The sequence below is a fragment of the Necator americanus genome, chromosome X (genome assembly GCF_031761385.1).
Source record: "Necator americanus strain Aroian chromosome X, whole genome shotgun sequence".
Classification (NCBI taxonomy): domain Eukaryota; kingdom Metazoa; phylum Nematoda; class Chromadorea; order Rhabditida; family Ancylostomatidae; genus Necator; species Necator americanus.
In genome coordinates, this window is record NC_087376.1 from 8,769,631 (window position 1) to 8,792,826 (window position 23,196).

The following is a 23,196-nucleotide window of genomic DNA, read 5'->3' on the forward strand; positions in this document are numbered from 1 at the left end:
TGACAGATAACTTCTTGTGGAGGGGAATTATGATAGCGTGTCTCCACGAATCAGATAACCTTTCGTCTATCCATATTGAACGGATGATCTTTGTCATCTCACGAATCCCAGACAGAGGAAGACATTTCAGTTTAGACTTTTTCAGCATTTCTGCATCTCGTCGTCTCTACCAGATTTTCCATTCTTCATTTTTTGAGTACGGACTAGAATCTCCAACTCGGTTCAGCAAGGTGTTGAAGTGTTCCCTCCAAATTGGAAGGATTGCTTCATCGACAGCTACTCCTTTGGCAGAGTTGAGGACAGGAGAACACCTTTTCTTTTTACCGCTATACTGTTTTAGTAAAGCATAGGCTTTCCGTGTGTTCTTGTCCTCCCACGCCTTTTCAAACTCCATCGCTCTTGACGTCCACTTGTTATCGCGGTCTCGTTGCAGGTGACGACGCAGCTTCCTTCTAAGACGCTTTTTCTGGTTGAAGTCAACAGTGCTGCGCACGACACATACAGAATTGCACGTGGATTTTGTTTCCGCAGATGCAAAGGCAAACTTCTTCCGCAGCAATAGAACCTTTTTCCGTTGCAACGTCCTGGATGCACTTTGTGGAGGAATCCGCATCGCTAAGCTTCTTTCTGGTCCGTACTCCAACATGAATAGACACACTCTGGCGTAATTTCGTTCTGCATTCTTCGTCTTTCAGACCTGCCATGTCAATTTTCGGTTGATGAGGAACTCCTCGGTTTCTCTTGTGGAACCGTATCTTGAAGCTGAGAAGAACTAGACGGTGGTCAGAGTCGAACGCGACGTCCCAAACAGCTCTAGATTTTCGGACATCTGACTGAGGAATATTCCTCGCCAGGACGAGCTGAAGCTTAAGAGTCATCATCTTCCGCTTGCGCTGCTCTTCAGGAGTTAAAAGGGTTGGCCCCTGCCACGTGAGCTGATGGCGTCGATGATTCCTCTTAAACGTGGAAGCTATGATGAAGCCCGTCTGTTCGCATAAGTGGATCAGGCTGTCACCGTTGTCCAACGTGCGCTCCGCTGGATAATACCATTTTTCTAGCACATCGGATTGCTGTTCGATCCCCATCTTCCCATTTGTGTCGATTCCGACAATGACCACCTGCTGGCTTGGTATTTTAGACATCAACGCATTGAGTTCATCATAGAAGGCGTCCTTACTGTTGTCCTCAGCGGTTTCCGTAGGTGCATGAGCACTTACGATCCAGAGTTTACGTCCTCTGCGATCCCACAGTCGCAGAAGGGCGCAGCTCTACGACGTTGGACCGAATTCCTCCACCAGGTTGTTGTAATCGTTCCTCACAGCTATCGCGCAGCCACCTACTTTGTTCTCATCAGCATATCGTGCAGTATATCGTGTAATTTTCGATGCTGATGACGGCCCAATCTCTCATGCGTGTTTTCTGCAGTGCAGCAAAGTCACACGGAGATATCGCAAAAGCCTAGATAGGGCAGCTTGTTGAAGTTCACTCGCTAGTGTTCGGCAGTTCAGCGTGACGAAACGAATGGTTGTTGCCAAAGATTCCATGCTCCCTTCAGGCAGTTGACCTTTTAGGTTATGGGCTTTGGCGATTTGCTGGACGACAGCACCTTTTCGCAACGCATGGGATTCGCCATATAACAGTGCGGGTTATATAGCTCGTACGTTCTCAATGCGAACACTCGAACGCCTGATTGCGTTTGGTTGAAGCAGGACCATCACGTGCAGGTAGCAGTCAGACTCGTACACGCGGCTCCTGGTCACTCGATAAAAGGAGAATTATTCACTTTGTTTATTTAAATTGATCAAGAGACATCACAAATTTGATTATAGTTTACTAATAATCTAGTTAAAAAGAGAGGTTGGTTTTTATTCAGAAAGACCTCCCTTGGCACAAATAACAGCCTTCAGACGTTAAGGGTAGGACTCTATGGCGGACCGCAGGAGTGCTTCTTTGGAACGGTGTTCGGGACATGAGTGGTGTTGCCTACAAATTATGCATCTTCTACACGTTTCGATGTATTATAGAAGTTGATGAATCTTTGATATGCTGAGAAAAGACTTCTTTGTCAACTTTTCTTGCACATAATCTTGACCTAAGATCCAATTCCTAGGATAGCTTCTACTTGAGAAATATTTCCAATAACATAAAAAGTGGCAACGGAAGTTGGGAGATCCAACGTAATTTAATCTACTGATTTTCTCCCACGTGGAAAAAATGACCGAAAGATCGGAAGATTTGAAGCGAAAATGATGTGCGAAAAAAGCAGCCATGTTTATGGTCCACCCTGTATATTCGTCGTTGATGTTGTCCATTACGGCATTTTCCAAAAAGCCGATGAACGGAGCGGAAGGTGCCACCCAGCGATGGCCTGGGACTTCGCTTTGTGAGCCTTGCGATTTTCTTAGCTTTTGTGGAGCGCTATCTATTTTCCTTCAAGGAAGCGATGGCCCGACCCCGTTTAGAACTTGGTACAACACAAATGTCTGTCAAGCAAAATCTTTTACTAAGGATTTTGTAATATCATGTGGTGCGGTACAATATCATTATGGTATCCTCCATTGGGCAAGAGTCGCATCCAACGTTCAGGGTTACCCTCCAACGTCTACTTACGACAGAGACGAGGTTGAAGCCTTGTACAAGTACGTACGGAAAAGAAATATAGTCAAAGCTGACATTTATCCACATCTTCACTTCCGCGAACGAGTCCGACACGACTTGAATTAACGTTGTTTGAAAGAAACTATGTTAGCTGCCATACTCATGTTCACGAGGACATCGACTCCCACAATTCCTCTACTTTCGCACGCTCCCAGGTACAGTTCTTTTGCAGTGTTATATACGACGTTCCGCATGTAGCATCATCTCGTCTCAGTCAGTCGTATAAGGTCGTTCTTAGTCTTCCTGGTTTGTCGGAAGTTCAATGACTGCTTCCGATGCGCGACGTGCGTTGTAAGTACAGGTCTACATCGTCGTCCGCTTTTTTTCGGCGGCCTAGATGACTCTTGCAATTCTGCCCTTATCGGCGCTGCTGTACTGAGGATTTCTACAGAGGCAGGGAACTCTCTCTCTCATTACTATGTAAAGCACCTAGTTTTCAAACTCATGGTCAGGTTGCTGCCCTTCCGAAAGATTTTGTAAGTGAAGTGAATGAAGTCGTCCTGGGGTGAACAGATGGAGCTATTTTTTTGTTGGAGATGACTCTAAACCGTCTTTCCTACATCTCCCAGTCACTTAATTACAGAGTTTTAGTTGGATCTAGGTGCGAATAGAAAGGTATTACAAGTCAATCCTGGTAAAGTAGAAGCGCGAGGTGCGCCCTTTAATCCACCTGAGTCTGAGGGCATGCACAACATCGCTGTTGTTCCGTCGTAAGTCCCATGTTTCGCCTTCTGGAGACCCACCATGTGCCCTAGAGACTAACCGGTTGTGGTCACTTTAGTGAAGGAGATCCATAGAACATCAGTTTTAATCACCACAAGTGTTTTCATTGTGAGTGTTATCTTCGAGAGCAGATTTCCCTCTCTTTGGCGATGCGCTGGCTCCAAAGTGTGGAAGGTCGCGAAATTGCGTAGGAACTCGCTATTCATAGCGTTATCTGCACGATTCCCAACGTAATGGCTGCTGATTTTGTCTCATTCAGTGTTGCTTAACGGATAGCATAGGATGACATACGTTAACCCGTTCTCACTGTTTTTCTCTCGAAGATGCGCTTTGAGAAAAAGGTTGTCAGCTCGAAGAATCCGCTTTACAGACACTCTCTTCGCCTACACGCCGCCAAAGGTTTGTTTCATCAAGTGGATTGGTGGGTCTGGGTACTGGGTATCCCATCCGATTTCTCACTTTGGAGGGGATGTTTGGCGTTTCCGCTAACTGCGAGCTACATTTCGAACCCCATCTACTACTCAAGGGAATCCCGCCTCGAAAATTCTCAGAAAAACTATCTTTAAGAAAAAAAAAACTTTTTGAAACTAGCTCCGCTTCTAATTCTCTTCTACGTTCATGTTTCTTCCTGTTAACGGCTGAAGTGGTATGTTACGTTCTTTGTTAACATTAAGGGGAGCGCCTTTGAAAAACAAAGCTATTTTCCTTTAACTGCTGATATTTTTTTGATTGAAGCTAAAATGCCGCAATCTCAGTTTGCACTGTCCATCGTAGGGGCAACAAAGATCTGGTTGTTTGGCGGCTAACAATAAAAAGCGTATAAACCTGGCAGAGTGTGGTGTATAATAGAATCAAGCCTAGATGAAGCGCGATGCAGTTGCGTAAGCGGTTGCGCTCTAAGCGGTGCGGTGGAGCTTAACGGTTAGGGTCGAGTGAGGATCTTTGATACGAGCGTTCATTGTCGCAGTTCCCGATGATCCCACCTCCATTCCAACCGCTCTTTCTGCCACTTCGAACGCAACCGCTTACGCAAATGTGCCGTGCTTCATGTCGTTTTGACTCTACTATATATGCGTGTAGCCCAAGGGAAGCTCATCGTTTATGCGTCGCCTCCAGCCCCCTCTCTCTCTATCCCCTCCACAGTTAGTTTAAGTATCGGCACCTTTATGTAGCCTTCTCAGTAATGAATGGCCGATTGATTGTTGGGAAATAAGCTAAATTTCCGTATTAGTGGAGAGAAGGTCATACTCAGAAATTAACTGGTGCTACTACAATCAAACACTTTTCCTTTTTCCCACTTTGTCACTAGCTGGATTTGCACACCTTTCATGTATGCACTAAAGCAAAAGTTATTATGAGCAGTCTTTCTCAGTGCCTAGAGTCTCACAATACAAATCGAAAAGAGTAGCTTGTGTGTAGACCTCTTTCGAATGTGATTCACATCTCTGGATCACATGAAAATCGCGCAATGATTCAGATGGACGTTATTCGATAGCATCTTTGCACCACAATGCAACGAAATCACAACACTACATGGATTATGAACAGCGAACAGTGAAATTATCTGTGAACAAACGCATGTTGATAATTTTCAAATGGATGGAAGAAAACATAGAGTTTTAGTATGTTGGTAATTCCCGTTTCCCCAGAAAACCTGAAGGTGCCTTACCTTCTTTACCCTTTCTCTCATTGCAAGTGTTTGTTTTCTTTTCAAGCTTGAAACGCTCATTATGGGCTTTTAACAACTACAAGATTTATTATGAAACGAATAACTTTAGTAAACAAGTGGTCATGTCATCTTAACTAATCGGTAAGTCAAGCCCAGTGTGTGGAGGCACCCAAAGTATGATGCATGTGCGTCCGCGATGATTCCCAATTAAGTATACAAGTGTCGTTTAGAGTTGGACGAATGACTTCAAGTCGCTTCTAAACGTATTCTGAAATAAACACGAATCGTTAACCGTGTGACCGCAGGATTCGAGAACAGCAATGACAGAATGAGAAGAACCCTGAGTGGAACTAACTACTAAGCAAAGATTCAACTATTCAGATGAGAATTTGGAGAGCCAGCATGATTACTGACAATAATTTTGAAGTGTGCTTTGTTTTACCATCAAACTGTTGATAAATAAAGACTTTTCTCCGTTTTTTTCTTCTTTCTTTGCTTTCTGTCAGGGTTCAGTTCTCATGCTCACCTTCATGTCTGAATTTTTGAGAAAAAGCGTGAAATCGGGTAAAGAAAAGGGGAATGACGGTTATACGAAGAGAAAACTTCGACCTAGACTGCCAATGACATCATTTTAGCAGTTAACTCAGACAATGCGCCTGTGATTCCTGGATCCGCTAGTAATTGTCGGGTAATGACTTCGCAGAAAATGATCGAACCGCTCGAATCGCATGGTTTTCTGAATAGTTATCTGAGACACCGTAAATTTCCCGAGAAGAAAAAACGCGGTTAGACGTATATGATTGGTTCAGTATTTAAAATTTCGGCTATAAAAGGAGTGATGCTTTCCACAATAATATCTGTTATGAGAAGGATTATCTTTAAAACGTATAGAATTTAACCGAGAATCACCTCGTCATTCCAAGGCAGAGATTACGCAGTAACGACTGAGTACTGACTATAATACTGAATATAAGAGATAAATAAATACATAAACAGATAAGATGAATAACTTAGTATATTAATAATAAATATTAATAATAAATATATAGGTATAATATAATATTATTTATAAACAAATATTATGTGAATGAATATACAAATGAATATAACCGGATATATCCGACTGAGAGTTGATTATTAGGAACGTTTTGGGTCTGTGAAGAACACTTAATCCACCGTAGATCAAACAAGTTGAAATGTGTTTTCTCTTCGTTCCATCTATACTTTTTAAAGTCGGAAGCCCTTCCGAAATCGAAATCTTAATTGAGTCCATACAATTACGCAGAATTTAGTACCCTTTAAGAAATTTCAATTACAATAAATTGAGAAAATTATCCAGACCTCCATACCACACAACTACACTCATTATGCACCCAAAAATCCATGCTTAGCAATGGATTCTCCGATTTAGATTTGGAATTTAATTTAAATTATTTTTTTCCACTTCACTCATTTCGGAGAGCTAAAATGATATTCATGGTTATGTCATCATAGAATATTGTCATATCTAGAATAATACCAATCCAAATTGTGACCTACAGCTGACTTTCTTTGTATTAACACAACATGGTTGTATTACTTTTTTAAAGAGCTTCTTTTATGTGAAGTTGAATTTCAATCGAAATCTAAGCCTTTAGGAAATGCACTATACTCAAGGTATTGTCCAATTCAATGAAAATTTCGAATTATTGTTGGGTTTTCTTGTTTCGCATTTTCCACCATAGAATTACTTATTTAGAATTCATCGTGAAGCGTTTTGATGCGAATTCCTTCCAACCAAAAGACGTCTAGTTCAATGTAGAAACGATGAACAACGAAATCAAAACAGTATCATCATTCATACGGATCTTTATTCATATTGCATTCACCCTATTACATTTTATAGGAATAGACGGATCGGAGAAGATAAACAATTAATCATCTTCATCTTTGATCAGAATGTTCCGTTTTCAAACTGATTTTCACATGATATTGTGTGATGTCGGTTGCGCTGTAGAAGTGTCGGAATCTCTCTCCTACCTTCATATTTCATTATCTAAAAAAAAGTCAGTCGCTAACTCCCTGTCTACAATGCTCTCCCGCCTGTTCTTACGTATCAGCTGTTTCTTTTCTTTGTTCCTTTACAGTGATTTTATAAAAGCTTTTTGCACTCATGTATTCATAGAATTATGTACTGTTGTTGCCTAGTACACATGGATGGTCGTTTAATAAGTAAATGTATGTTTATTAAAGAATGCAGTGATCAATTCAGCATTTGGAACCAATTGTTTAATCAGAATTGGTTTTTTTTTTCTATTCAGAATCGTCAATGAATGAATTAACCAGTAGAAATCAGAGAACAGATTGGTTGATATTTAAATGTGTAAAAGAAAGATCACCCTGGTTTTGCAACTTTGTGACATTTACACATTCTATATGTTTACAAGTAATACTACCTTCCTTTACCTAGTAGCTAATTGGTCAAAGAGGGAAAGCAGTTCCCTCTCTGCCTTTCAGCTTTCGACAACGATCTTGAAATCTTTCATAAAGTATATGAAACAAATTGTACTGCTGACTAAGAGGGATTGATGTTTCTGAAGTGATCAGACAGTTCATGCATACGTCGATTAATGTCAGAGCTATGTATATGATAATGTTTGCTCCTACATTGTTGTCTATGCTGTTTATGTTTGACGTGTTTGAAATTGCATTCTTCTGAAAATATATTGAATCTGCAAAGGATTAACATTTTTCACTTATCACTTCTTTTTTTACCTACTCATGAATTTTACCACGAACAACATAAGGTAACCAAGGTTTCCTACTTTGAGACATAAACGACGTTAGAAAATGCACGGTGACATCCGTAAAGTTTACAGAAAATACCGCACACATACTCACCACAGGCTTATTTTCGTATTTGTTCTTCTAATACATTTAGTAATAATTAAAAAAGGAACACTGTGAAGATTTATTTTTTAACCTAATAAAGTGAAAGAAATTTCGTTTTCTAGAAAGTAAGTTTGTTGTCTAAATTTATGATTTTTTTTTATGAAGAGTGATAGATTAGGAGGAAACTATGTACAAGAAGGGTCACCATCGTTGTAAAGTTTCTAGAAAATGCTGCATGTAATTTTTTTCCATATCTTCTTGGACTGTATAACTGGTCAACATTAAAACCACTCTTCAATGATTTATTCAGCATTTCTTTGCGTCTGTAAAATAGAACTAAACAGAACATGTTAAGATCAATCTCCTTCGATTTCATTTCAGCTACGGCGAAGTACGTAATCGTACTTCGCCGACATCATTTGAGCGATTTCTTCTCATTGAGAAATGATATGCTATTCGTAGTGATTTGATTATAAGAAAATGTCATATCACGTAATCAAAACCGCATCATCTTAGATGCATCATCGTCTGCAGCAGAAATACACATTACAGAACATTTTTATATGTTTTCAATTCATCTCGTATACACTTTTTAGACCGCCCACATAACGCAACTGTATTCCGCCTCACACATGCACAGGCACACATTTTTCCCCCCACCCAGCTGTCTCCATGCCGTTTGCGGCCGTTTCGGATCATCAGCAATGTGTCGTTGAGAGTTTAACGATCAATAAATATTCGGATCAATGTGGAGAGAAAGGCAGACAAACGACTTCTCTATCCGTTTCTCGATGTTTGTGACGCTTTTGGCGGCCGCTAATACAAATTAACTGAATCCGAACTCTTAGTCAAACAACATACATAAACTTTAAATTTTTTTCCAATTTGAATTTGTGCATTGTTTCTTCACAACGGTTATTCTTTTCGTTTGCCGTTCTTCGTCCTGATTCAATCTATTTTCTCATGTTTTCCATTAAATCACATGTGTGTGATAGGTGATCACCGTTGAAGAAAGTTGAAAAACTATAGAATATTTCAGGTATGCCGCTTTCCCGACTTTCGGTACCTGCAGACTTGTGGAAAGCCAGTCGACGATTTCAGTCTGTTGCTCCTTTATTAAAACCGAAAAGGGATGCTATTCGGGCTTTAATCAATCAAGTTAGTGTTTTTTTTTTTTCAAAGTTTATTAAACCTTTAATTTGTAACTCTAATCTCGAATTTATTTTTCATTTGAATTTTGAGAAGAAAAACAGAAAAGAACAATTCTTAGAAGTTCTGCTTGATATCCTTACTTAACGGATGCTCGATGATGAGAAGCAGAAGATTTTCTCATAAGATATACGTATATTTGATAAGATAGGAGCTTTCCATGTCGTCATGCATAACAATTTCGCTTCACGGCATCAGGTTTCTCGTTTTATCAGAATTTGATCAATGCTATCTTTGTTCTTCAGGTGTAACGTCATGATTTTGACATCCTGAATACAATACTCTGCATGAACATTGAAAAACCGACGGTGAGTGACGGTGCGGCACCGTCGGCCACCGTCGCTTGCTCATAACTGCTCATAAAATGGAAACTTCAGGACAACTCATATATCATTAGATTCCTCTCTTTGAGATCTATACAAAAACCGACATATTGTTGAGAAAGGAGCAAAACGACGCAAAATATGCGCAAAAAAGCAATAATTGGAACCTAACATAGCCTAAGGTTATAGTTGAAAAAGTGTTCAGAGAAATTGTTGCTTTGTTATTTTTTTAGTCATTTGTGCGTCATTTCTAGTCATTTTAATTGTTGAATAAAATAGCGGTTGGTCCTTACTTTGAACGTTTGTTGCAAGGAAAGAAGTTGTCAGAACGGCCTATAAAATCGCGGTTGAGCACAACTATGCCTGAATTTTGCGAGATTTGTATTGTATATAGACAGACGAATCCCGCTCGTACACTAGAGTATCGCAAAGTTTGAAAATCCCACTTTTCGTCTTTTTCCTTTCATTTCGTCTCCATTTTGCACCTCCGTTAATCACCAGAACAGAGTTCAAATCGAAGGAACCTAAGCAGAACTCTTAAAACAGATAGTGTAAATTACTTTGTAACGTTTGTTTTCCTGTGAATAGATTTTCTCGGTCTCTTATAACATCTTCATTTCATAACTTTCCATAGAAAGGAAGAGTATTAAGATTACTACTAAAATTTATGCAACTATTTCAGCGCCATAATACTTGATTTACAAAAAATCGAGTTCGCCACAGCATTTCGAGTTGAATGATATTGTTTCCAAAGCTATTCGAAATTATTTCTTTTCTATCTGACTCCGCGGCCCAGCTATTTTCGCACCTCAACCGAGGCTGGCCTATTGCACCATTGGCAACCACAATCTTGGAAAGACAACATTTATATAGACGTCGCATATTTTTGTTGGGAAAAAGTTCTGAACTAATCTTTTGCAGATATTACGTAATGAAATCAAGGACTAAGACTCAATCGAATTCTAGTGAAGATGAGATTATTAATACTGTTACCTGATCTGATCGCTCCAGTTCAGCTGTCATTAATACGATAAGATTTAAACCATCTTATCCCTTATTTTATATATGTAGTTCGAACAATGACTACTATCTTTATATTCTATATAATTGTTGTTGTTATTTCAAAATTGACTCTAACTACAAATACTTCACGAAAAAAAGTGCTACCCAGCGGGCACTAATAAATCCAACATCAGAGGATGAATATTGACATTTTGATCCTAATGTGAACTGGCATCATATATTATAGTGAAGTGTTCAATTTTTTTTTCCGTTCCATGTACATATTTGAATTTCTTGGGATAAAATGTGGAGTTGACATCCACACAATGTTTCCTTCCAATGCTGCAGCAGTGACTGCCAATGGTGCAATATGCCAGCCTTGGTTGAGGTGCGAAAATAGCCGGGCCGCGGAGTCAGATAGAAAAGAAATAATTTCGAATAGCTTTGGAAACGATATCATTCAACTCGAAATGCTTCAGCGAACTCGATTTTTTATAAATCAAGAAGCATAGTATTGAAACAGTCGCATAAAATTTAATAGTAATCTTCATGCTCTTCCTCTCTATGGAAAGTTATGAAATGAAGATGTTATAAGAGACCGAGAAAATCTATTCACAGGAAAACAAACGTTACAAAGTAATTTACACTATCTGTTTTAAGAGTTCTGCTTAGGTTCCTTCGATCTGAACTCTGTTCTGGTGATTAACGGAGGTGCAAAGTGGAGATGAAATGAAAGGAAAAAGACGAAAAGTGGGATTCTCAAGCTTTGCGATAGTCTAGTGCACGAGCGGGGTTCTTCTGTCTATATGCAATACAAATCTCGCAAAATTCAATAATATTTGTGCTCAACCGCGATTTTGTAGGCTGTTCTGACAACTTCTTTCCTTGCAACAAACGTTCAAAGTAAGGAGGAACCGCTATTTTATACAACAATTGAAATGACTAAAAATGACACACAAATGACTAAAAAATAACAAAACAACAGTTTCAAGTGCACGCCTACAACAATTTCTTGCTGCTCTGACCAAACGTGAAAGTTTGAGTCCCTGAACACTTTTTCAACTATAACCTTAGGCTATGTTAGGTTCCAATTATTGCTTTTTGGTGCATATTTGGCGTCATTTTGCTCCTTTTTCAAGAATATGTCGGTTTTTATATAGATCTCAAAGAGAGGAATCTAATGATATATGAGTTGTCCTGAAGTTTCCATTTTATGAGCAGTTATGAGCAAGCGACGGTGGCCGACGGTGCCGCACCGTCACTCACCGTCGGTTTTTCAATGTTCATGCAGAGTATTGTATATGTCATAAACACATATGTACATAGAAGGGGGATTCTATCTGTTTCTACTGTTTTTTTTTAAATGAGACCTTTTTAACCCGGAATTTTCACTCTCCTTGCCTTCTCTTCCTTTCTTTCCTTTTCTTTTTTTTTGTTTAGGTGATCCCTAACAATTTGTTTCTGCGTTCGAAGTAATATTCTAAATTCAGATTGAAAAAGAGAAAGGAGCAGCAAAATTACCGTTCGTTGACACACATGGACGTGTTCACAGTTACCTCCGGATATCACTTACTGAAAAGTGTAATCTCAGATGTGGGTAGAGAACATATTTTTCAGGTCTTTGATTATTAACCTCGCACTTTAAACATTAAAAAACCGCAAAGCTAGTTTTGCGTAGTAGTCAACCAAATGAAAATGTGGTGCTACGTTGTTGACACATGCGGAAATACCATATGTTTTAGTAAAATAATAGATTGTTAAGGTTTAAACAAAGCTCTGATAAAATGAGCCACGAAGAAAATGTAATTTCAATTGTGCAATTTCGAATCTGCCCTGTGATAACCCTGTGAGCGCAGAAGAAAGTGAGTAGACAAACTTGCTGGTGTTTTTCAGGTTTGTACTGCATGCCTGAAGAGGGAGTACAACTTACACCACCATCAAACTTGTTGACTTCAGATGAAATTGTCAGACTTGTTGAATTATTTGCTAGTCATGGTATAGATAAAATTAGGTTGACAGGTGGAGAACCGACGATAAGAAGAGACATAGTCGAGATAGTAGGTATGAGTTCGAAGAATTTCCATTATTTCAAAAAAAAAGAAAGAAAAAACGATGATATCGTTCAGAAAGGATACGAAACATTGACGGGATCGTGGATATAGGGTTGACATCAAATGGTATAGTACTTGCGAAGAAGTTACGTCAACTTAAAGAAGCTGGTCTCACAAAGGTTTTTAAATTCTTTCTCCTCAGTACAAAATCGTCCTCTTTTTCTTTATTGTTCTTTTTTAAGGTAAACATAAGTCTAGATACGTTAGTTGATCATAAATTTACGCTAATGACTAGAAGAAATGGTTTTGCAAAAGTTATGAAGAGCATCGACCTCGCTGAAGCATTGTTCCCCACAGTGAAGGTAGGTTGCTTGTTGTCTTTTTATAGTAGGGTAAAAACGAGATGAAGCACGTGCGCAATTGCGGACACAGCTTCTCTCGAGGCGCTTCGGTGGAGCGTAGCGGCTAGGAGCGTGGTGAAACCCTTGCTGACACCACCTATTGTTGCAGTTTGCGACGGTCCCACCTCGGTTCCAACTGCTGCGTCGAACGCGCCGCTTCGAGCGCGTACGCAAAGGCACCGCAACTACACTCGTGATTCATGTCGTTTTGATCCGACTAAACATCACATCCGTTACTACCAAGCTGTAATATTACCATTTTCTAGATCAATACGGTGGTGATGCGAAATATAAATGATGACGAAGTGAATGATTTCGTTAATTTGACGAAAAATCGCGTTAGTCTCATCTCAAACTATTCATGTGTTGTATGGCTAGCAAATAAAATCAACGCTAAAATGTCCCCGCATTTTCAGCGATTAGATGTTCGATTTATCGAATATATGCCATTTGGTGGGAATCACTTCTCGACGAAAAAATTCATTGATTTTAAAGCACTTCTTGCTATTATCAACCAAAAGTACAACGGATTAGTCGAACGCTTGCAGGATGCACCACATGCCACCACTAAGGTAGGTTTTCCAACCTAAATTTGTTTTTCGGTAATGAAACTACAATCTTCTCAAACTGCATTGCAACCCACGGCATAAGGAAGGTAAGCAAACCAAAATTCATGTAGTCTGAGCTGCATGGGACGTTTTTTTTTTTTTTGGAAATAAAAAGTGTGAAGCTATGTGTTACTTCTCCCTACCTTATCGGGCTGACGTGGCGTAATTTTCAAACGAACACATACATTTGAGAAAAAGTTGTAGGGACTTTCAGGCTTAGTTTTTTCTTTTTTTTTTGAAGAAGGGTAAGTTACACTGAAGAATTATTGATAGTACATTCTTTCTATTTCTATCCTATTCCTATCCTAACTATTCTATCTTTTATCTTCTGATGAAAACCTCCGATTTGTATTTTCTTGTCGCTATTTGACTAACTTCAAATCAGCGAGAACAAACTACGTTAATCTTTAGGATTCTTTTGGATTAGAATGATTTACTTGTTTTAATCGGCAGGCGGATGTCACGGCCTTACGCGGCTCCCCGCATTTTCGCCGAGGTGGGTCGTCCTTGAACACATTTGAGCCCATTGCGTTGCTTGTCAACGCCAAGTGTCCTCAGACGGTCCTTTACCACCTCCGTCCGGGAATTTCCCTTACGACCAGGAGACCTTTTCCACTCTGGGTCTAGAAGCATCCTCAGGACGACGTGGTCGATCAGACGATCTTCTCATAACGTGACCAAAGAAGCGAAGGTTTCTGTGATCACTTCAGGAGGTTGGACAAGGCGATGATTTCTACGTTATCCGCTGCTACATTCTATCCACTTTCCTGTAAAATTCTTCGTTATCGCACACCATCGGCCAAAAGTAGCCTAACAGTCGTCTAATTAGCTTTCTCTCCATGCAGTCAAGCTTTTCCTTGACCGTTGACGGCGCTGCCCGAATCTTTGATCCGTACATCCTGATAGGGCGAATTGCAGATAGATAGCCTCGCAGCTTGACTTCGTTGGCGATGGGGGTCGACGGGATTGGAATATCTGAGAGTTTATCAGCAATGCTCTAAAACGATTATAATAGTACACAGTTCATACATAAAAGTAGTGAAATAGATTGTGATAATGTATATGTCACTCTGGTTCTACTTAAAATTCCCTGTTGAGTGTTCGTGCAACTGTTTCTTTTTTAGGCTTTCAAAATAGCTGGGTTCAAAGGGCAATTCGGATTCATCACCTCAATGAGCGATCATTTTTGTGGTACGTGCAATCGCTTACGCATAACGGCTGATGGAAATCTCAAGGTAGAAATGACATTAATTCTCATTGCATTATTTGATAGAGATAAGAATTTGAAGTTACCATAGTAAATCTTTGCAAAAAAGTTCTATTTCTTTGGAACACACTAAATTTTGCTTTCTTCTGCTACAGGATAAAGTACTTGGCGCTAGTCAATCTCTTGGGATGCACCAATGCTGCAAAGGGATAAAGGATAAATAAAGGAAGTGGGGTTGACCAACCCCTATGGGGATGCAACTACACATTCGACTCCAACTCAGAATTCTTCGAGATATATGAGCGCATGTGCAGCACTTAGTTGCAGTAGATCAGTTTCGATCATCGATCGATCGCACCATCGATCGTGCAATCACAGCCGAACATCTTACTGACTGCACTACGCCAGTCCACAATGCTATACGATTTCTGTACAGAATTGTAAAGAGTTTGTGAACATCTTTGTGATGTATACAACGACTTTAATGTATCAGACAGATAATCACTGTATCAATCACTTTAATGTATCAGATAATCACTGTTTTTGTACCTTTCCTGACAGATTCACTAGCAGTTTATCGAACAAAGGGCGGGTGTGGTGCAGTCTGTTAGAGATCCGTTGTAGCCACACGGTGGATGTTTCGAAAGTGCAAACCAAGCCTTTCATCCCTCGGGTTGATAAATTGGTACCAGACCTGTGTGGAAGGATAAAAACACTGACTTGATTATCGGTTGGCCCCCGCAAGTCGTTGTATAGGACACGCATTCCAAAACCTCAAAGATGGCGAATTGCAGTGAAACGGATTGGCGCATCCCGGGTGGACTGATACGCCAAGGACTTTATCCTTTACTTCTTATCGAAAACGAAGGCTGGATATGAAGATAAAAGAAAAGTGAAAAGTGTCTGGCGTTAATCAATCCGCTTGGGATGCGCCCCGACGTTCACTTCAATTCAGAATCGTTTGAGGTTTACGAACGTGTAACTGGCCTCTACAATGAGTTGCGGTGGCTAGCCGATGTGTCAAGTCAGTGTTTTTATCCTTCCAGACAAGTATGGCACTAATTCATCGACCCCGAAGAGATGAAAGGCTCGATGAGCGCTAGGGCGGATTAGAACCTCCGATGCAGGAAGCGGAAACTCTAACCGCTTCACTACACCCGCCCGGATATGAAGATAAAAGGGAAAAGTAGACGTACGATGTGTAGACGGTGTTGAAACCATTTTCTGCTGTCCTATCGTGGTAACTTAATGTCCCAAAAATCCCAAAAATTGTATCCAATTTATTTGAGGAACATTTAGTGGCTACTGAATGTTTTCACCGTGTTGAGCGCCATACACTTTTTCTTGAAGCAGGACAGATTGGAAAAGAAGTGTTTATCGAACAAAGAAAGAACGTGTTGCAGAAGATGCGACCTTTATTTTTCCTTCTCTAATTTATTTAGTTTTTATTGGTTTCAATACGGTGCAAGCCTCGCGATATCAACTCTCTGAAATGTCACGATATCATGTGATTAAAACTTTTTTTGATGAAAACAACACATGAAAAACAACGATCAATGCAGTTTTGGAAGAACCGAAATAGTACTTCAACCCAAACTAGGGAATTATTGTAATTTTAGGCCAAACTCAAAATAAAAATATGCGAGTGCTTCTTTCTTTCCAGTGGTCACCACCTGAAGTGAGTCGGGTCATCGAGCATAGTTTAGAGCAGTTTAGAGCAGCAAGATAATGTGAACTCGTCCATAATCAAGATTGGTTCAAGGACCACACTAGTTCCACTAACTAAAATATAAAAGATAAGATCTTTTGTATCATTTTGTGGTTTCCGTGTCATCATCTTAGCTGAATTATTTACGCTGTACAAGTTTCGAGTCTTCCTCGCGTCAAAAGTATTGATCTTTGCCACGTGAGCTGATGATGTCGATGATTCCTTTTAAACGGAAGCGATGATGAGGTCCGTCTGCCCACATAAGTCAATCATTTGCCTCGATTCCAACAGTGACCACCTGCTGACTGGGTATTTTAGACATCAACAAATTGAGTTCGTCATAGAAGTCGGCCTTATTGTTGTCCTTAGCGATTTCCGTAGATGCGCGAGTGCTTACGATCTAAAATGTACGTCGTCTGCGATCCCGCAGTCGTACAAAGCCGCTTATTAATGATGTTGCAAATCTCTCCACTTGTTGTAGTCGTTCCTCACAACTATCGCGCAGCCTCCTAAGTTCTCCTCATCAGCATCGCCGCAGTTTGTGGTGTAGTCTTCGATTCTGATGACTATCTCTGATGCGTGTTTCTGCAGCGCAGGAAACAGCACACAGAGATATCGTAGAAGCCTAGACAGGGCTGTTTGTTGGAGTTCATTCGAAAGCGTTCGATAACGTGAAGAAACGGATAGTTGTTCCCAAGATTCCATGCTCCCTTTGGACAGCTGAAATTTGGGGTTGTGCTCTTAGGCGATTTTCTGGACGACATCATCTTTTTTCAATGCATGGAAACATTGCGTCATTTAACTATGAAGATTATATAGCTCTTACACTCCTAACGCGTACACTCGAATGCCTGATTGCATTTATTAAAAGCAGGGCCGCCACGAGCAGATAGCAATCAGACTTGTGTACGCGGCCCCATTTATTCACGAATAGTACGATTTTATTTCAAAGGAAAGCATTGAAAATACCCTTTACGGCTATAATCTTGCTCCCCCCTCTTTCCACCCTTCTGGTGGGAAAATCCCAAACTTCATAGGGGTGACCTGACTCGCCCCGTCGTTTGTTTTCCTCTTGTGACGCCTCTAGTGTTTCACTGAGTATGACTTCGATTTCTGCCCCTTTTTCGTGTGATTATGCACTATTAGCATCCTTCTTGGTTGTAGCATCTTCTGGAAAACTTCATCTTGTAAAAGTTGGATCTTTTCCCATTTCTTGCATAACTTATCATGATTAGTTTTCGCCTAGAACGAATTTTGGGACTTTATCGCAGCTTTCATTACAACGTCCGCTAATCACGTACAACTGCTCCAGGAAATGCTATAGAAATTGAATCCTTACAATTTAAGATCTTAGTGGTGCCCTAATAGCAAAACAACCGATAAGACTAGTGCAAAGGTACTTTGCTGAGATTACCTAATGTTTGTATAACTTTTATTCATATACTGTTTGTTATACGAAAAGGATAAAAAAGGACAAAGAGACTGGCGTTGATCATTTCGCTTCGGACACATAAACGCTTTTACTTCAATTCAGAATCGTTTGAAGTTTACGAACGCGTGTTGGCCTACACAATGACTTTCGGAGGTTACCCGATGCATCAAATTAGTGTTTTTATCTCCTATAACATTGTACTAGACCAGTATGGTACAATGTTATCGAACCCGGAGGGATGAGTTTCTTGGATGATGCGATCGATCATTCAGTCACAGTAAGAGCTCTTACGGACAACGCTTCACCCGACCCTATACGAAAATAATGATGAGAAACTATAAAAACCAGAAAGAAAAGAAGTGTGGATTTTTTTTCGTGCCATGGGAAGGGACTATGGCTACGCCTTTACCGATGATTTTACGCAGACTGTATTTATTTTGACATATGAGAATAATGTAGTCGTTAACACTATGTTGCAGTGGGTGTGGCGCAGTCGGTTAGACTGACTTGATCATCGGCTGGTCTCCGCAAGTCATTGTATAGGTCAACACGCGTTCCAAAAAACATCAACGATTATGAATTTCAGTAAAACGTGTTGGCGCATCTAAGTGGAAGTGGATTGATGCGCCAGTGACTTTATCCTGACTTTTAAACACAATGTTAACTTCTAAACCACTTCTATGTAACTGATATGTAAATGGACCACCTCTGCTTACCGAAAGCGAATTGACTACTCGTCTTTGTATTCGTTGAACAATACAATGATTACTTTTGAGGTATGCCTCCACGGAAACGCGGAAGTGAGCATGCGAGATCTTCTTCGAAGACATGCTTCTTCGGATGAAATCTCCGACGTGATTCAGAAGGCTGTTACAAGAAAAAAGAAGCAACACGCGGGTAGAGAATTTTTATTTATTCAGAACGTAGTTATTACAATTTGACAGATTGATAGTTAAATTGTAGATTGTTGAAGGATGAATTTAGATTATAGGGATGGAAAATCTCCAACATATGCCCAATCGGCCTATGATTCTCATTGGAGGATAACAAAATGTTGGTTTTTTTTCTTCTTTTTAAATGATTTTTGTACTTGCTATTCGAAGATATTTCAGGCGACTTGTATTCTTCTGTAATTACAAGTTCTTTATCTCGTCTGCTTCCTTTTGTATCAAACATATCTACAATTCGATTGTGTTCAAAAGGTGAGTTCTTGGTCTGATGTACGCAATACGTGATTGAAACTAATATTTTTTTCAAATACAGTGGTGAAAGATATAGCCTCGATTTTTTTTCGCCATGTTAATTTTAACCACATTTGATTTGAAATACTTGAATTCTTGATGCAGTTGCCTGCATGCTGCATAAATAATTGCTTCGCAATTACCAATGACTTAATGGCCACCGTTTCCGGAAAAAAAATCCTTGAAGCATGAAACGTATAAAAGCATGACAATTTTAAAGCATGTTGGAACAGGTCCTTCACATTACGACAGCCTCTCTTTTTGTTTTCAAGAACAGAGTTTAAGAATTTTTCTTCTGTACAAGGTAAAACGTAAAGAAATGAGAAGAAATACTACTTGGTTATGCTGGTATTTCGTGAAGAATCATCCAATATTTGCGATGAAATCTCAGTTGTAGCGTCTCACATCAGCAACGGCTTCTCACATGTTTCAAAAGACGGGTCCGCAAAGCAGGTTGAAATTTCATTCTTTGCATGAAAAATTGTTACTATGGTATTAATTTACAGGTTGACATTTCTCATAAGCCGGTTTCATTCCGAGAAGCTGTCGCCGAAGGTAAAATTAAGGTGAGCTTTTGACGGAAATTCTTGACAAAATAGGAGAGGGAAGTTAGAAACGTACCCTGAAGTTGTGGCGGAAATATCAACGGTTATTCCGGAGACTATAGATGTTACACACTCTCTCCCTCTATATCATCTTTCAATTTTCAATGTTTTGAGGGCAGCGTATCACGAAAATGACAATGGTGGTGTCTCTGAGAGAGAATGTAGGGTTCGGGGTGTAGATTACGAGTATGAGTATGGGGGATCAATTCTTCCTAGTAGTCCTGAAAAATGTCGTGAAAACCGACTTTGTTCCTACGAGGCACGTTAGGACACGCACTCTCCGACACCTTCAGCAGCATATCCACTGGTTTTACTTGAACAGACTGGTGAGGAAATCACAACCATCTCCGACTGCTTGCGGATTGACCAACCATAGTCGGAAATCTCTTCCTGATCCGCGTAAAAAAACGTGCCGATTTTAGTGACGATTTCAGTTGCAACGCGCCGCCTTTGTGCATTCGCCGCATGCAAGTGCGAGCGGTCGAAGATCAGTGATGTCTTCTCACCAGCCTTTTCAAGTGAAACCAATGATTAGGTTGCTCAAGGGACCGGAACGTGTTCGCAGAAGCGCGTCCTAACGTAGTTCATAGGAACTACAGCGACTACCACGCCATTTTTTCTATGACTATGACTATGACAATGCAGGGGTGGGCAGGATAATCCCAGATCTCGCAATCTACAACCCTATTCCCAGCTTTTCCCACTGATTCCCTCAACACGTCAGATTCGTGGTATGCTGCCTTCAAGAAGTCTATTTAAATCATAAAGGTGTCACCCTGTGTCCTGCACATTACCTTAGAAGAATTGGTTGGCTTTTGTGAGAAAAAACTACAGCCACCTCAAATTGTGGTTTCTTTTCAGTTAACACAAGAACTCGTCCACCAGATCAAAAACAACACGTCAAGGAAAGGCGATGTCCTGAATATTGCCCGAATAGCGAGCGTGATGGGAGCGAAACTTACCGCGAGTCTCATACCACTTTGTCATAACATAACCATCAGTTATGTGCACACAGAGTTTCGCCTTGATGAGGTAAGAGCATCAGCTGAGAGTCGCTATTTTGCTATATTTCTCAATTTTTCAACCGATTGAATGAAAAAATAGCGGAGAATGGGAATTTGAATCAGAAGCTGTAATAGTGCATCTAGTTTAAATATTGCAGTTTTCAGAATGAGTGCGTTCTTTTCATTCGTACAACTGCAAGAACAACTGCAAATACTGGAATTGAAATGGAAGCACTTACCGCATGTACTGTGAGTGTGTTTTGAATAACATTTCGCTTTTTTCGACCAGATATCCACCAGGTGCCATTTCATAGAATATTTCCTGCTTTACACGATAGCGGTAGCATTCTGAAATCTTTTATTTTTATTGGTTCTTCTTCTTTCCGATATTTGGAACATCAAGTGGACAAATTGCAACTTTTCCAAGCTTCCTTCTGTAGTTCAGTAACGTTTTCGGTGCCACGAATTGGTTTTTCCCATGTTTTGTCGTTCATTTCCACATGTTTTCGTGTTTCATCTCCTTCTTGTTCTTTTTTGAAAGATTTTACGCCTTGCTTGGTGGACCCCAAACACAACACAAAGTCAGCGAGCACCTATAGCACCCTTATCGTTTCGATTAAATGCAAAAAGAGATGATGTCAAAAATGTTCCCTTCTATCCAATTCACATTCCATTTTTGTCTTCTAGGAGAATATAAATGAAACTAAAAAAATCACCACACAACTACCTTGTAGATCGAACAACTCCCAATTATGTGATTCATTTTGCCAATACTTTTTTTTATTTCTACGTACATTCTAAGTACAAAAAAACTCTAGACTTGTTTCTCCTCACTCAACACATAAATTTGTGGTCCGATCCCGTGCAGAACTTTGGTGCAACAGCGACTTCCATCAGACAAAGCATTTTACTGACGATAATCTACTTCGTCATGGTGCCCTTCATCAAACGATTCCCACGTAGAGCGTATAAAAGCGAACTCTTGAGATAGCGAGTTTGTACGGAAGGTTGTTGTCGCCAAAATAAGCTTGGAAAGCCTCTCTCCCTGTTCATTCCAATGGAAGCCGTGGATTCCGATGAGACGTTCTTCTGCGGCCAATTTTGGGGTTGAAATCACCAACAATTTTCCGATTTCTTAATCTTCGTAGCTTGATGTTGGGACGTTGGCGACGAAGATAGTCTAAGCTAGCATCAAATCACATTTTCTTAGAGGTGCGATTCGGGTTGAAGTTTTTTTTTCTCGTAATTGCTCTGAAAGTATCTTTTCAAATATATTCCTTTGCATCTTGTGAGGATGTGCAGTATTCATCGCTCTCAGTTCTTAGATTTTCCCGTCAGAATCCACTGTTAGATAAAAGGATGATTGGGAAACGTCCTTCAACACTTGAACGATGATAGGCGCCTTTATATTTGATTTGAGCCTTTTTACACCAGGGAATTCAGTGGTGTCCGGTCACACGTATTTGTACCAGGTCATGAGTAGGATGATTTTGGACTCACGATCTTTCCACTATTCTCTGGACACATTTTTTAGCTCCGGCACACCAGTCTCTTGGATGTTGGACAAAAAATTTTAATCCACTCGGTCCTGTAGCTGAGATTTTGTGGAGATTTTCTTCATACGAATAATCTTCTAAAAACTTGAGAATGGGGCGTCCTCTCCACGAATATATATATATATATAAAGGGTATGAGTGCGATCACGCTCAATTCCAGCTAATTCATGAAGAAATAGGCGTGAAAATGGCTGTGTTGCACCGAATCCCCCTACGAGGCACCTAACGCTGTGTCTGTCAGCGAGCGAGAGACAACCTCCCCAGCACATTGATGGACAGCCCGCTCGTATAGCTGCGGCGCGTATGGGTGATGTCGCAGACGTCTCACGCTGTTAGTTATCTCATACAGGGATCCTAATAGGCTACTCATCGCTCCGTTTTCCTGGATAATCAGAGAGAATTGAGCGTGATCGTGTTCATACTCGTGTAAACCCGCCCACTTATTCCCGTAGAAATATCAACACTCTCATTTCTATAATATGCTGCCTCTGAAAAGATCTATACATATCCATCATATCTCACTGAAGATCAAAATGTCATCGTTAGGCTTTTTTCTATATATAATATCTTCAGGTGTACTTTCTCGTGGATTGGCAATAGTTCATAATAGTTACTCGCACTACATAGTAGTTTATTCTGATTTTTTTTTCCAGATAGCTGCACTTACAGTTTATGACATGTGCAAAGCAGTAACACAGGAAATGGTAATCAGTGACATACGTCTAATTTCGAAAAGTGGTGGTAAAACAGAGTACAAAGCCGTCTCCAACTTCTGAACACATTCGAACTGTGCAACATTTTCTATTTTCTTTCTTTCTCCTTCTTTATTCCTATCAACTTGTTGTAGGTATAATAATAATAATAATAATAATAGTAATACTTTAAATTGTGAACAATGCTCAGACCTTACTTTTCAAGAGATCTTGCT

At 40.0% G+C, this 23,196-nt stretch overlaps 2 protein-coding genes across 3 annotated transcripts; one reads left to right on the forward strand and one right to left on the reverse strand.

Moving 5' to 3' along the window:
• Positions 1-476: 476 nt before the first annotated feature.
• On the reverse strand, positions 477-1,142 carry RB195_021897 (uncharacterized protein; the record flags this gene model as incomplete). Its single annotated transcript, XM_064208824.1, has 1 exon — positions 477-1,142. One exon carries the CDS (start codon positions 1,140-1,142, stop codon positions 477-479), a length of 666 nt encoding a protein of 221 aa, XP_064064705.1.
• A 7,820-nt stretch (positions 1,143-8,962) lies between these two features.
• On the forward strand, positions 8,963-23,044 carry RB195_021898 (uncharacterized protein; the record flags this gene model as incomplete). 2 transcript variants are annotated; one of them, XM_064208826.1, is made up of 17 exons in its annotated part: positions 8,963-9,079; positions 11,946-12,048; positions 12,349-12,516; positions 12,582-12,685; positions 12,749-12,868; positions 13,174-13,245; positions 13,324-13,479; positions 14,640-14,750; positions 18,639-18,662; positions 18,740-18,759; positions 18,854-18,915; positions 18,975-19,064; positions 19,501-19,556; positions 19,610-19,669; positions 20,570-20,740; positions 20,878-20,961; positions 22,922-23,044. In XM_064208826.1, the coding sequence occupies 17 exons, from the start codon at positions 8,963-8,965 to the stop codon at positions 23,042-23,044; spliced, it is 1,641 nt and encodes a 546-aa protein (XP_064064707.1). The 2 variants fall into 2 exon arrangements, with proteins under 2 accessions (XP_064064707.1, XP_064064706.1); XM_064208825.1 differs by having other exon boundaries at positions 18,639-18,759; positions 18,847-18,915.
• Between the last annotated feature and the right edge of the window lie 152 nt (positions 23,045-23,196).